This window comes from Haliaeetus leucocephalus, unplaced genomic scaffold (assembly GCF_000737465.1).
Source record: "Haliaeetus leucocephalus isolate CR32 unplaced genomic scaffold, Haliaeetus_leucocephalus-4.0 Scaffold83, whole genome shotgun sequence".
Lineage (NCBI taxonomy): Eukaryota > Metazoa > Chordata > Aves > Accipitriformes > Accipitridae > Haliaeetus > Haliaeetus leucocephalus.
In genome coordinates, this window is record NW_010972519.1 from 104,877 (window position 1) to 121,200 (window position 16,324).

General features: G+C 36.9%; 1 protein-coding gene across 1 annotated transcript in view; it reads left to right on the plus strand.

The window, feature by feature from the left end:
- FBXL2 (F-box and leucine-rich repeat protein 2) overlaps positions 1-16,324 on the plus strand; it is a 54,387-nt gene that overhangs the window by 3,841 nt on the left and 34,222 nt on the right. Inside the window, exon 2 of the mRNA XM_010582786.1 lies at positions 10,033-10,094. Within this exon, the coding sequence (XP_010581088.1) occupies positions 10,033-10,094 (62 nt within the window). The remainder of the gene's footprint in view (positions 1-10,032; positions 10,095-16,324) is intronic.

Consider the following 16,324-nt stretch of genomic DNA (forward strand, 5'->3'; position numbering starts at 1 on the left):
TCTTCCCCCCTTCTTCCCGTGCCCCCCCCCCCCCCCCCAAAACCCTAAACCCCAAGCAAAACTACAGTATGAATTTAAGCCTGTAAATGGACTAAAATAATTTCTGTTGGGTACAGACAGGTAATGGAAATGCAACAATAGCTGCATTGTTTAAAAGACAAGGGCACCTCAGTTGATAGAATCAACTACGGTCAATCTCTTGAGTGATTCCCTCTGGGTTATTATCTTTGCCTTGGAGGAACCACTGCACTTGTGCTAGAGGAGGATGGGAACTGGAACTGTGCCCTTTTCTGGGCTTGTGCATTTATGACTATTTGGAACCACAAGCCGCTGCTGTGTAGCCCACAAGAAAGTACTTAAAATTTGGTATCAAGCTGCTACCCTTAAAATACTGGCTGTACTTCAGGGTATACTCTCTTTTTCTATCCCAGTGTTTTCCTGTGTTCTCCTTTTGGCAGAAGAAATGGTAAACTCTGTTTTCATTGGATTTGATTGCTGTTCAACTGGTTAATCAGTATGTTCTGTAAATTTAAATCAGTAAGGAGACAAGACATCATCAAATCTACATAAATGTGAAACTCTACCAGTATGTCAAGCTTGTCTGTCTTCAGAGGTTGAAATTGAGGTCAGAGCTTCACAGAGGAAAGGCATTTCCATATCATGACTTGATGTTGTATAGTAGTTATCTAAATATTAAGGGGCAAAATGTCTGAGTGTGCTTGTAGTTCTGAAAAAGGTCTATAATCTACTTCTTAAGGAAAAGTATCAAGGTTATTTTATTTCTGCAGAAATTAAAGAACCATAAATTTTGGTAAATACTGACAATTAAGTGAGGGTCCAGTTTCTCGTCTCATTCTCAACTTCTTACCTTTCTTGGAACAGTTTGAAAAAGATGTTTTGGAAGTGCTACTATGATGCTGTTTCCTTTGAAGTCAGTTATAATTGCTGCTTGTAATCATGAAGAGGTACCTAATTTTGTCTCTTATAACTGAAAGCTTTTATTAATTATACACTATATATATGGCATGCGCAGCTGTAACACAGGTTTTGTGTCATCTTTTTTTCTGGTTCATACTCTAGGGACATTGCCTTGCAGAGAAGGTTTGCTCTTCATAATAAAGATTTCACACTCTCAGTCCTAGGAAGAACATCTGTTCTGACATAGTGTTTACAATGCAGATCAAGCACTGCTTTGAAATGGCTTTGTAGAAGCTATAAAGTCATTTCTGTAATGATCTGTACCTTTTAAGTCTCAAATATATTTCTGAAGAGCAGTTATGTTGGGGGGGAAATATTAGTACTCAAAATTTTTGTTTCAGAAGTGCTTTGAAAAAGGGATTCTGCTTCAACCATGCAGTCAGGACTTAAGCTGTAATTTCATTTACAGTTTGAGCTAAGTGTAGTAAGAGAAAGAATTGCCTTTCTGGATGTGGGATTGCGTGGCTGGAGGGAGTACTGTGTCAGTTGAAATTAGAATGGTGCAAACTCCTGGGGAAATGGACCTGCAGAAGAATCTCCATATGCATGCTCTGGGAGGATTTCAGGTCTCCATTGTCATGCCATCAGTGTGTTAGTTTGTATACTAATACTGGGGACTGGGAATAAAACTTAGCCATATGTATGGCAGTAAAACCAACTATATGCAGAGGTGATGATTTGGAGGAGGAGTTTTGAAAGGTGTACTCCTAAGGGCTCTGATGAATCTGTTATGTGGATTAAATTTGGATAGCTGAGAGTGAATGGCTATCTCTAACCAAATACTGCTGCATTAAAACAAACAGACACCAACTTTTCTCTTGGACTGATTTTTCAGAAACGAATCATGCTCTGAATGTCTGAGAATGTGTATTATATAGCATGATTCTACAAGACTGTGAAACTAAATGGATTATTTCTGTGATGAAACAAATTGTAATTTGAACACACAGTCCCTGTGAATGTTGTGATGTAAGCTGCCTTAGAATCTATTCTAGTATTTCTGCTTAGAGTCTCAAAGTTACTTGGGTGGCCAAAGGAAAGTACCTTTCTCAGGTGTTTTGAATTTTGCAAATTGCATTTGAGTCTCTGCTTTATGCTTGAGGAGGGATTTGTTATTTACCTGGTCAACAAAAAGAAAGCACAGAATCTGACTGTGATGGGCTACTATCAATAACTGCTTCGTCCATCTGATTTTAATTTTCTGCCACAGGTCAGTTGATCTCCAAGCCTGTAAAGTCGATGATATGGGTTTCCCCATGTTCCACTTAGTGATTTGTAGATTTGACTGCTAATTGAATGCTTTATTTTGTTTTTTAGGAATAATGTCTAAACGCTTCATCATGTAATGTTTTTATTTGGAAGTGCATAATCTTAAAAGAGGAATAGTGGATAAATGTCTGAAGGAGGAAATAGTCATTAATTTTTTTTTAAATGAAAACAAACTGAAGAAAAGATTTACCAATCAGTATATGACTAACATGATGAGGATAAAACTTTGTCAAACCTGTTTTTTCAGCTGTCTCTTTAGGTATGTTTACAGAATATACAGGGATACAATTAACAGCTTTTTCCAAATTTCTTAGTGTTTAAACAGTAGTTGATGGATATTTTTTTTTAATTTTTTTTCCTGAACTGAACCAGTATCTCATCATGAAAGATTAGGTAAGGTATAGTTTATTTTTCCACGTGGTTCAGGTTTGTTTTGCCATCTCTGGTAGTGGTTAGAATAAGATGCTTTAAAAGACAAAGTGTGAACTAGGTGGATCATAACCTGACTGGAGGGTTAGTCTTCCATGTAGCTCCTATCTCAGAGTAACATGGGGGAAGTAGAACTTGCAAACCTTTTTTGCAAATAATACTGTAGTGTCTGTTTGATTGAACCTAATGTTTTCTGTCATGCAGGCTACCAAACATAAGTTACATGATAGCAAGTATTGATAAAATGCTATCTTCCAGCTGAATTTTAGGCCTGCAAGTAACAAGGTCAACTGCTAATTCTGCAAACCATTGGATTTCCCCTTCATAATTTTTAACAAGTTGAAGTAGGAACTATCGCACTCAGTCTGAAATGTTGAGATGGTACAGAAAAATTTATGCAACTTTGAGTTTGTTTTGTGCCTCTTTGGTTTGTGTCAGAATTTACAATGAATTAAATGTTTAAATCTGTGTCACAGCACCTTAAATAACAGTGGTGGTAAGACAGCAGTATGTGAAAGTATGCTTAATATTTGGGGCTAGTTCAGGAGATTGCTGTCTCTCTGGTGACTTTGTAGGAGATGAGGTTAAGTCTTGCATTAAAGGAAGAGCAGCTCAGCTAACAGGTCAGGCTAACTTGTTAGGCCTTAATACCTTGGCTGCTTGCAGTAGTTAAGCCATTCTCTTGAAGAGGCTTGATTGGTGATTTCCAAATGTGTTGTTGGCAGTAGGTGACTACCCTTCTGAAAAATACACAGGAAAGGGTGATGTGAGCTATTTGGTCAACTGAGAATGAGCTGGTGTGCTCAAGGCAGCAGGCAAGGCAACCTCCAAGCACCTCCTGCTCCACGCGAAGAGGCAGTTGAGTTGGAACGGCCAAAGGCCTCGAGATAGAGCTGTGCGGCTACAGACATCAGCTCTGAAGTTCACAAATGACCTTTATCTGTCACCCAGTGAGAACAGGGCCTTGCAGAGCCAGACTGATGCCCTCCAGTAAAATGTGAATGATGTGGTATGAATACCAGTGCTGGCAAAACAAGAATGATGGCTCTTCTGGAAGAAAACCAAGCAGCAAAGTGGGCAGTGTGGCCGGCTGCTTCTGCCTGGCAGGTTTTATTATATTGGACAGCACTTACTCTGGGGAAACTTTAAAAGCAGTATGGCCCTTATAGGCAGCCCTAGGTCAGTGGAAAGCATTATGGAAAGACAGGGAGATGTTCTTAGGTGTATTTGATTAAGGTGAGCCTTAACTGTTTAAGATGACCAACACAGTAAAAACAAAAGGTTTTCATATGAGATGTTAGTTGCTTTTGATCAGTCAGTTTGTCACAGTGCTAGAAGAGAAAAGATCCTGAGGAAAGACCAGTGTAAAAGATCCAGTGGGTATCTGGCAGCAAGGAGGAAGCTGTAAGCCTGCTGAAGACAACGCCCTGGGAGAGGGTGTCCAAAGCAAAAAAAAGAGGTTAGCAACCACAACAGACTAGGGTGGCTGCGATTTTAAAGTACACAAAGTCGAAGCCTGAGATGGAGCACCATGAGTAGCTGGAGCATAGGAGTGAGAGCCTGGAGGGCAGATAGAGTCTGTGTGTTGAAATAAAAGACTTTGCCAGTTTGTCTCTGCTGTAGACGAGCTTGGTTCGAGACGGGATTGCCTTTCGAGGTTCGCTTTGGTGTGTTGTAATTTTATTGATTACACAGAAAGCTTTACCATGGGTTCTAATTTAACACCGATCCTGTGCCATCAGCTGTTGTGTCTTTGATATCACTTATTTCAGTTCTGTTGGCAAGGCGTATCCCTTCGCCTGGCTAACACTCCTTTTGTTGCCTAGATACGGTTACATTTTGCTACTTGCATGGTGTTAAATGATTCTGCCTGTCTGCCTGTCTAATGCATTAATTGTAGGCTTCTGGAGGAAGCACCAGCCAGCTAGTAGCAATTCTCTGACCATTAGAGAGCACTCTGTAGTGTAATGTGAGATAACCTGAGATTTGTAGTAAAGGAAGATCGTCTTCCCTTCTTCTTCCTCTGTTTTTCCGCTGTATTTAAATAGAGAACTTTTTAGGATGCCATTCATCACTTTAGTGTGCTCGTGAACGGCTCTGGGTAGCAAAGCTGATCTGCTGGCTTTCCTGCCACTATAGCAAGAGGTGATTTCAATAGCATGGTGAAGGGGAAGTTGCACAGGCAACAATTGGGTGTCTCTGCTGAGGAGAGACGTGCAGCAAGCTGGTGGGTTTTGCGTTTGGTAACAAAAATCTGCACATCGGGGCAACTGAATAAAACTTTAATTTTATTTTGTCAGGATTTTCCTTTAAAACATCTTGTTCTTATGATGCTTATTACTGCATAAATAATACTGAAAAATACTGCTCTTGCCAGTGAGAAGCTGAAAGACGATGCTTTTTACATATGGCAATATTTAGAATTTAACTAGGACATTTGCACTGTCAACCATAGGAGAAGGGAAATGTATGGATTTAATTCTAAACTACTGTCTCCTTTGGTGGCAGTGACCCAATGCTGGGTTTTATTCCTGACTTGATAAATAATTCAGCCTTGTTTTCAGTATGTATCTGTCTTCTCTTTTTGCTGATGTTCTTTGGGGTGTCTTAGACTACATCTTCCTTATCCCAAATCTACATTTACCCACAATTACTTGCTTCAGCACACTACTAAGCAAGACTATTTTTGAGAGTCTTTTTTTTAAAAAACTTTTCAAATAAAAAGTTGACATGTTGAAAGTCCTTATCTCCTCTGATTTCGGTGGAAATCAGATACGTAAGTATCTCTGTGGAATTGAGCCATAATGGCTGAGCTGCTAACAAAACTGCTTCATCTGTAAAGAAAATAGTCCTCTTCCATAGAGGACTGAATGACAACCAAAATTGCATCATTAAAAAAAAAACCTAAGGACTATAAACAAAATTAGTAGTATAACCTTATTTTGATCTTGAAATACTGGTTGAAGGGAATATCTAAATATTTTAGATAAGCATGATAAACCAGAACAAATATTCCTTTGTTTCTTTGTAGAGAAAAATGAACTTTTTTGAGCATACTACAGTTCTTTGCCAGACTGGGTACAAAACCACAAATGCACAACTTGCATCAGAGAAGATTTCTTCAGCTCAGTAATTCTGGTGAAAACAGGAGAGCTTTATCACTAACTGTTAGACCAGAAGAAAATAATATGTGGTGCTTTTAATGGTGGCAAGCTAACTGTGGTGTACCAAGAAGTTATATTCTAGGACCAGTGGCAATTAGTATGTTTAATAATATGGAAGGGGAAGCAAAATGGGGAGGTAGTCTTTTTGGATTTGACAGATTTACACAGTGTATAATATTTTTAATCTATTGTGTAAATAAAGTAAGTGTAGTTGCTGAAGAAATTTAGTGTAAGCAAATATCAGGTCACTTTTTAAGGAAATACTCCCTTTTTAGCTCATTATAACCAGTCTTTCAAAAGTACAGTGAAGATACCACCAAGAGAGGTCAGTGAAGGAATGTAAAAAATAGCTCAAGATTCGAGTGGTAAGCAATTAACAGTTTTCTTTCGTGGGTTTTGTTTTCTTTGTTCTCACAATTCCTTTAAGAATGTAGAGATTTTCTGTATCTCTTCTTAGGTTTACAGGAAATTTAGGGCTGTTTTTAGAGTAACATTTATTCCATATGTTTGATCTCGCCTGTTCTTTTTCCTTGTGCACAGATTTGTCTGTTGTATTTTGGGGTTTTATACAGTTAAACCCACACTTTTCTGGAGTTTGAGATACCCTGTCTTTAACACAGTCAAACTTGCTACGAAATGCAAAAGCAAAGAAAGAAGAGATATTCTTTCTACATCCATGGTATTCTTAACTGTTATTTTGTATTATTGCATACAGGTATTTTGAGGGCATGTTGTTGTCAGCACTATCTGTAACTGAAGAAAAATAAATCATATTTGACAAGATTATTAGAATATTTTTTACAGTGATCAAACACTTCCTTGACATTGGTTTTGGTGTTGTTTTTATAAATAGAAATAAAAAGATAGAAGTTCTGTGATAAAAATCAAGAAAAAAATAAAAAGAATGGCATTGTTTACTTCAGAGAGGTGATACATAAGTGTACCCAGGGTATTTATATTCATTAATGGAAGTTTTAGATTATCAGGTAATGTTCGAAGAATAAATACATTATCCTGTTTGCACCTCCTGTCTGTTCTCTCTGCTTGCACACATTCAAAATCATGTTACAAGTGTTCATCTAGAAGATGACTACCCCGGTTATCCCATGGCTGTTCTTCATTTGGGTGAAAACTAGCATTGGAGAGCCTTTAAAGAAGTCCCTCTCATCTTCTGAGATGCAAATGCAGTATGACTCTAGAGGCTGATATACTTTTTTCAGAGTAAAAGAGTACTTTAAAGAGATGCTTTCATTTTTCTAAATATTCTTATTCCATAAGAATAATACTTTATGATAACTATAGCTAATACATACAAGAACACTTAAAACTTAGCGTTTGAGGAAAACCAGCTTCGGATCTGTGGCCTCATCTGTGACTTGTGTAGCAGGCATGGTACTTTGTGTGGCTGGGTAAGTCACACACTTCTCATGTTCAGTAGTAAAAGCTGCATTTTTTATTTTTTTTTAAGTTTTAACTGGGATTCCTAAATACAACCATATTGGTCTTATCTGCTGTCACGTATTCAAAATAGTTTGTCCATCCAGTTTAAAAGTCTAAAGATATCTCACATAAACTTACAGAGATTATATGCTCTTTTCCCATCAGAGTTGCCAGTTTGGTTGTAGGTTTAGATTTTCAGCTTGGCCTCAGTAGAAAAATACTCGCTATTCTCAAAAATCTGTGCTATGATTTGTAGTGATTTGGCTTTTTAATGCAGGAGTTGAGGAGTAGTTGGAAATACTCAAAAGTCTTGCATGCATTGTAGCTGTTTGTATTAAATAGTAACTTGCTCGTACCTTACTATCTTAAATGCTGCGTCACCTTCACAGAGTGAGCATATATCCATGTTACTGTACATCTGGGAACCTGTGGCGTAAAGAAAAAACGGATAATAACAGCTTTTGTACTGGCAAAGTGATGGCACACATGTAAACTAGTAGCAGTCTGCAAAGTAGCTTTATTTAAAAATATATACTTACGCACATAAGTGGGAAGTGTATGCTAGATGATGTAACTTTTGAGGAATTACCTGCAACTATAGAATAATTAGATTAAAAGAGGATTTTTAGTGGTCTATGGTACTGAATGTTCAGATTCTGGACCAGAATTAATGAGATCTAAGTTCGCTTGTCTGTTTTACTGCAGACCTTGTGTGCTCTCACAGAGGTAACTTCCTTTTTTGCAATTTAATTTTTTTTAACCTGTAATGCACAAGAATATTTTCCCAGTTTGCTCTTTAGTGATCTTAAGTTCTAAGAGGATGGCATGTATGTCTCCTTTTTCTGAATGAGTGCTGCAATAAACACAATTAGGTCTATGTTTTGACTCTTCTCCTAAAAAATTATCCCAATATATACTTTTTTTTAGCCTATAAGCTGCAAACTGTGAGTAGCATATAATATTAAAATGGCATACGTGCAGATAATTCATAAATCTATGAATTGCCAAGCTCAGAAGCAGTGAACCAGTTCTAAAACCAGTGTTGATGTATACAGTAAAGGCTGAAAATACCAACAGCAATGGGCATCGGATGTGAAGCAGAACCAGAGCAAACCTGAACCTGTGGTCAGCCATGTGGAACTGCTTAAAGCCAAGAATCTCTCTTTTCTGAAGGAACCAGTGTTGTCCTGTTGAAATATATGTGCATAGGTGTTTTACGCTTTGAAAGTGTGTAGTCACCAGTTGGTGAATAATTGTGGTGCTCCAGTTGCAGGAAAGGGAAGCTTGATTAAACTTCTTGTCAGAATGGAGAAACAATAGCATGCAGTTAGACCTGAAATCAGCCTTGGATGTACTGGAAGAGAAAAAAAGGTTCTGTACGGCAGCCAGAAGGAAATTCAAGTTTTCTAATCTTAAAGTACTTCTTAGGGAGATAGTTTCAGAATTCCTGGTTGTGTACTTTCTGCTGTCTCTGTTTTTATGAAGACAGAGCCAAGCTTCTATTCAGCTTTTTTTCATTCTTTGCTTGACCTTTTTTCAGAACCACCTCTTGTTGAGCTTCCTTTTTCTTCTTTCTTTTTTTTTTTCCAAGAAGCAACTAGATAGTTACCAAGTATGTGATACGTGTTGATGGTAGGATGGACAAGGGGTAATATCCTGATGCATGAGTCAGGAACAGCATATTCTTAGTGAAGGACAGGGGAAAGGTTTCTTCCAGTTGTTTTTCATGTTTTTGTTTTGCATGGTTTTCATATTTACCTTTTAGCATTCAGAAAACTCTCTGCTATTTTGGATCCCTCTTCCTAGCTTTTGTTTCTGGTAATGTGTTTAGCAAATGGGCTCCATAAAGGTCTTGTCTTTACAGGGGAAGTGATTGCTTGTGACTTTGACTTCTTCCAGTCTATACCACGGTTCCTTAAATTCTGATTCAGCCTTCTGGTTTCTGTGTTGCTGTGTTGCTCTGGCAAAATTTCTCAAACCTAAATATTTACAGCAAGTCATAAGTCTGGTCAATATCTCCTTTGTTCAGTTTTTCTATTAACTGTTGACTGATCCTTTTCTCCTTTTGCAGAAATGTTTTCCTGTATAATCTTAGTATTGCCTGCTTTTTCCCTTGGGCATTTTCTTTCATTCTTTCCACTTTCTTTTTCTTAGGAGATGTGTTAGTAATATGAAGTTCTGGGTGAGAGGTATTTTCGTTTTTTCTTGTAGTGCTTCCCTTGCTTATATAGCAGTTGCTGTAATATCTGTGGCAGTAAATTCTTTAAGTCTTTAGATTATTATATTTTATCCATATTCACATACCTGGGCCAAAGTATTTACACTGTAGGCAGTGAAGGAAGGGACTGGAAAGTGTCCAATTTCTGTTTTCTGTAATGGGACAATTTTAGGACTGTGTAACTAGTGCATGTTTGTATGTGTCTTGCTATTGCTAGAAGTTTCACTACTGCCTAAAATACTTTTTTATAGGATGTAAGTATGGCTTCTGATTGCTTGTTTAATGATTATTAAGTTGCTCCACAATTTTTTGTGCAGTTAAATCTTAGCACTAGAGAAGAGCAGGTATGTGTGTGGGTGTGGCCCTCTTGTTAGTTGGTAATACTATAACATTATTTCAATAAACACATGTTGAAAACTTGACATGGACAGTAATTTAAAGGAATTAAGCACCTAAGTAGAAGGTGAAAAGACTCTCTAAAAGCTGTTTTTCTTGTTGGTCTTTTTAAATGATCTTTTTTCTTTCTGTTTCTAGGTTTTCTCAAGTAATGATGAAGCCCTTATTAACAAAAAACTACCCAAAGAACTTCTGTTAAGGTAATTCTACATCAAGTGTTAAGGAGTAAAAACCTGGGGATTGTACATTGGTTATGTGGCTTACAAGCTATCAAGCACTATTCATTCTTAAATCTGTCTTGAAATAAATAGCAACATACCTGATTTAATTCTTGGAAATCTCGAACTTGTCTTTTGGTTAGTCTTGATTTGTTTTAATGTATTCAAATTATACTATACCATGGAAGATGTCATTTGGTAGTGATCTTTTCCTTGCATGTTAGAAGAAGTAGTGAAATAAAATGTCCAAAAAGCTTTGGTGTACAGAGTAGTCAGCTCTTCCATACTGCACAATGTTTTATCTGTCTGAAGAGCCTATAATCCTTTCTCTAAAGTAGTACACGCTCTTCATGTCATGAACTTTATTATAACAAAATAAAACATACGTTAAACTTCAAAGCTTTCAAAAAGTCACTGCAGTGAAAAGCACTGCCTGTTACCATTACTGCCAGTCTGTGTTATATAAGGTAGAACCAACAGGAGGATTTTTCTTACTGTAGTCATTTGGCTAGTCATAAATTTCATCAGCTTGCCGGTGTGCAAGTAGATCGGGGTTAGCTGCACACCAAGATCAGTAAGTTCAGCCCATGGTTGAGACACTGATGGATGCCTTCACGCTCTCATCTTGTTGAAAGTTGATGTCAAGAAAAGTGTAAACTGCCAAATGTGGAGATACTGCTTGACTGGATGTGACCACTTCAGAGCTGGAACTGAACCAGCTCAGCAATGTCTTCTGTACCTGCATACAGGTTTTGTTACAGCCCACTCTTTGAGGGGGGAGGAAGCTACCTAGCTTGTAGCTTGTATGTATGTCATTGCTTCCTGTTTGATTACAAGTGGGAGAATGTCTCAAATAATGATATTTTGCATCTTGTGTCTGAAGAAAGTGCTCTTAAAACATTATGACTTCTTTTAGTGTCTGTACTATCACAATGCTCTCTTGGTGCTATTAAAGCAGACCGTTGTTAAAGGAATTGAATTTTAAAAGGATTTTCATTTTTGTTGAGAAATAATCATTCCATATGGTGACAGTGTTGTAAATTAGACTTGTAGAACTGTTTAGAAAACGTGATTAAAAGAGATGTGTCACTGAATGATGCCCTGAACAGAAATTCTAATAACTTTGCTTTGTTGCACTCAGTGCCACACATGAACCACAAAATAAAAGTCAATTTAATATGCTGCCTCCTTATGATTCTTTGCTAATCTGCAAGCAGTTCTTTTCTAGCAGTAGGACTCTCCAGATATCTGTGGAAATGACTGTCCTTTTCACTGTTATGTATGCTAAGTATCCTATTTATGGAATTCAACAGAATTTGTTGATGTGGTTTAGGCAGTGAAAAGTATTGTGCACTGAGGTAGTAAAGACATCTTTTGAAAGCACTTATTGATTATGTAGTATGCCTCAGTTTTCATTGTAGGATAAAAAGAAAATATCTGTGAAGCTATATAGATATTAAATTCCTAAATTATTGTGTCTATGCTAATTAATGTGTTGAGGTTGACTGTGGGAATTGCTGCATCTAACTTCTAGGTCTTGGTTTCTTGAATTGTGTATTCCAATGCCAGATTTGGTTAAGTTCTTTAAAATGTTATATAGGGAGTAGCTTGTTTGTTTCATTGAGCAGTATGTTTACTCCAACATATATCTTACTATACAGGAGCTTTTAAAGAACTGAGAAGGAAGAAACCCATGTGCAAGTAATTGGAGAGTACCAGCGGCTTAGCTGTTAGCTCTTGTATTCAAGATAACTTCTTACAGAGCAACTTGGAGGATATTTAGGCTCACCTTGGATTTGACCAACTGAGAAAGTGGTGCAGCTAGACACTGCCACTACACTATCGTGGCAGCGTCTAAAGAAGCCTTTTGCATGATTGAAGGGCTTCCTGGGGCTGGAACGATGAAATTAAATAGCTTAGGCCAAGCATACACAGAACTAATTCAGCCAACCATCTGGTTTTTGTGCACATATGTCCTCTTTGCAATTGCGCAGTGATCTACCAAGGTAGCATAGCAGCTGTAGCCAGAAGAGTTGATGATCTGAGAAATTGAATTGGTACAGTCGGCTTTCTCAGTACAGATCATGATGATCTCATGTGGAATGCTAGGACTCAGGTTATGGGCTGCCTGTAGCCAGAGAGAAATAAAATCCACGTTTCATAACACCCACAATATTGTGCTGACTATCCGGGCTTTGGAATGGAGGGGAAAGGTGTGAGTGGGAAAGATGCTCTGTAAACCTCCTTTTGAAATGCTGCTGCTGCAGAGATGTTCACAAGGCCAGAGGCAGAGTGTGTTAAGAGTGTTATGATGGGATGGGTCAGAGTTCTCATCCCTGCAGAGTGTAGATACCTAGGGAAATTTAGGGACACAAACCTGGCCATCTAAAGGATTATCAGTGGGGAATTTGTTTTATGGTCCTGCACATAAATGCTTTTGTAATACTCAGCCTGAATGTCTTTCAACACCTAAAACAGTTTATGCTCATGCTACAACGTGTTTTAAAGTTGTCTTGCCATACAGTTGTGACAGGAGAGATTAAATATTGCTGCACTGAGTGTAATTAATATCCTAATTATTTTTACTATATTAACTATGCAGTCTACCTTTTAATTAAAAGGAGAGTAAACCAGTTGCAGTGGAAACATTTTGCTCACAGTGCTGGAACTGAATAGTAAATACTAGTCAAAGTGTTGTCAAATGCACTTAATTCATTACTTGCTTATATCAGATATGTATGAAAACTGTTGGGAAGCACTACAGCTCTTTTTTTAAAAAAAACCATAAAATTTGACACACGGAAAGACTGGTTAATATCTTGTTACATTTCACTTCCAAATATTTGTAAACACAATTTCTTCTATTGCAAGAATTGGTTTTGTTCTCATATGCATCAAGTATTTAAACTTCCGTAATCTGACTATAACAAGCAATCCAGTTTTTTTCTCTAAAGTTGAGAAACCTTTTTCTGATGGTAGACTTAGGAAATACTACCACTCTAAAATTTATCCATTTGATGCTACAGTTGCATACTCTAAATTTGAACAAAGCCAGTCCTTGGTCTTATACTGCAGTTCTTTATATTATTATTAATATTATTATTACAACCAGAATTAGATTGGAAGGTTTTCAGGATGGTGTCATGTCTCTTGCATGTTTTCTACAGAATATCTACTATACTTGTACATAATTGACTGAAACTCTCAGCTTCTCGGGCAAGAACCTCATTTGAAAGGATATGAAACCAGAGATTATTTGTTCCTTCTCGAGTAGACACAGATAACTGGGCACAGGAGGAAGGGGATATCTGACTATATGGGCAGTGGTGGTTTTGAAGAAGACCCTGGTTTGGAGGGATCAGTTATGCTTTGAGGTAGATAGAATAGCTTGAGTGGAGAGGAGGCAGCATTTTGTTTGTAACTTTTTCTGGTTTATGGGCATTTATTTTTATTTGTAATACTGGAGCAATTTTTTTTCCTGTGGAAGAAACAGGCTGCTTCTAAAAAATTTGATTTGTAGTACTGTTCAAACTAAAAGAAAAATGATTACCCCTGTTAGCTATTGCAGTGCTATTAGTTTGCCAGTTGGCAAGGAATGCTCTTTCCCCTCAGTTCTTATATATTACAAGAAATGAAAGGTTGAATAAATGCTCAGTTGTATGATGTTTGAGTAAGAATCCTGTGGAGGTATTATAAATCATGTAATTTAAACAATGTTTTCAGACAATTGTAACTTTTTTTTTCTTAGCCTGTGTGTTTATGGAAACGCACAATTTGATTATACAATACATTAGTTGTGGATTTGCATTGGTGTCTAAAGTTAATAAACCTGTATCTATCATCAGAAGAATCAGAAATCAAGTCAGAGATAGACTATTGCAATTTTAATGGTAACAACTTTTCCAGTAAGATCTCACAACATTGAAGATGGTCATATTTTTCTTTTTTTCCTTGTAAATTGCTGGAAAAAACAAATGGATTTTTAAAGTTGCAGTATTTAGTTTGAAAAGCATTGGAAACAGAAAAAACTTAAGAGAATGTAATTAACATTAGAATGTTCTGACTTTTCAACAGCTTCCAAAAATACTTTGTTTTGTGCTTGATAAAGAGTAATAATACATGTTTGAAAATGGAGGTATAGACAATACTTTTGGCATGTACAAGGACAGACAACATTTGTTCTTTCGTGTTTTAACTGCTAATATTCTGTGCTGTAAGATTTTGCACAAAAATGGCAAGCTGCAGAAACAGAGATGTTTATTCTTTTTGGCCACTTCAACTATTTTCAGTTCCTTTCTGCCTACAAAGTATCAGCTTCATAAATTGTACCACAAATGTAGAAGCTATTATGAGTTCTGCTATGAACCATACTTACTGGGTGCATGTACTTGAATAATAGGTCTTAGTCATCAGACTCAAATTTTGAGTGCTCAGTCAGATTTAAAAGAGGATAAGCAAAGTTTTGGGACTCAAATTAGGAGAGGAACTCAGGAGTTGTGTTCCAGCAGCAGCTTTTCTTGTATGCCAGAATATGCAGCTTGTGAGTGGGCTAATGAAGTATTATATGTGTTTTCATGTTTCTATTCCTTGTTTTTATTACTGCACACTGCTTTTTGCTGAGCTTGTAGTGTGTTCATTATTGTAAAGAAGAAAAATTACCAGAAGCTTAAAATTAGTGAAGTCAAACATAGTATTTAGTAAATTTGAAGTGATGCTTTACCATCTCTGAGCTTAACTGTGGGGGAAGTAAAAAAACGAATATAGCAAGGGTTACAACAAGAAATTGTCATAATGCCATTGGTATTTCTTAGCTAGGTACTGTAGGTACTTAAATGGCCCACAATTGCTGTAAAATTTGGCTGCTGTGTCTTGGTGTACAAAGTACTGACTGGTGATTCAAAGCACTGAAAAATATAAACTTGTATCTGGAACTGTTCTCAGTTGGTAGGAATTTTGTAAACAGACAAACAATGCATGTATTTTTGAAGGGGGGGGAATATATCATCTCAAACATGATTAATTTTCCCCACTTCAAAGATTTGTATAATTAAATACAGCAGTATTTCACCCTGAGTAGCAAAGACTGCTGTTCAGTGTTTGACAATCTCAGGAAAACATTCCGGTTTTATAATGCACATGCAGTCTTACATTTTGATTTTTAGACCATGTTTTGCATCTCTCTAAGTCCTCTATAGTAGTCTGCCAACCAATTACAATATAGCTATTTAGAATCAGAAACAACCAAATTGATACAAGTCATGAACTGCATTCATACAGATTATGAACCACATTGATTGTATAGGAGTTGCTTATGAAAAGTAAAACTTAATTCCTTTCTGTATATTTACAAAAATCTATAGTTTCTGTAAAGGGAAGTCTAATAGTACTTTGTACAAGTAACTTTACGTAATGAAAGTCCTTTGATTTAGCATGCCTGAAATACATCTGTCCAAGGAATTAGTGCAGGGCAGCTACAACGCTCCAATCTTGCACTAACTACTCCATATAGAAAACTTGTTTACATAAGGGTAAGGGAAACATATTTGTTAACTAGAAATAGGGAGACTAACATTGATGGGAAGCAAGCAAGAACAATAGGACTGATTACAGCATACTATCAAATCCAGACTTGCTCCTGTGGAGTCATATACTCATTTCTAGTGGTCCTTACCTCCAAAAAAATGATCAGAAAACTAACCGAGCAAGTGATCAGAATGAACCACAGGTACAGGTCATGCACAAGATAAAGCCTCTGGAAGGTGATTAAATGCTTTGATCTTTAGCCAGGGAGATAACAGATTTATAATTCTTTAGGACTATTTAAGACTTACTGGCTGTTTTCAGAATTCTTACATGCTTTAGCAGCAATTGTTAAATAATATCACGCTACCAATACTGTTTTTATTGGTTTTAGTATGATTTACCCTATGTTAAAATGGATAGTCGTTTAGTTTCTCTGTACCTTCAGCCTTCAAGGTAGTTTATCTAATCTCAAATATACATTGAGAATGCAACAAGTTGCAATTTTCTGATTAATCAGCTTTTGTTAGAAAATTTTCCAATTATTCTGAAGAGGGAATGGGTTTTAAAACTTTCTGGTGACTTACCTCAAATTCAGGACAGAACTTGTGCTCTGTCTGAGAAAACTAAAGACTCGACCAATAGCTTGATGGTCAGCGTACCCCTTTCAGAATATGGAAAAGGTCTCATGT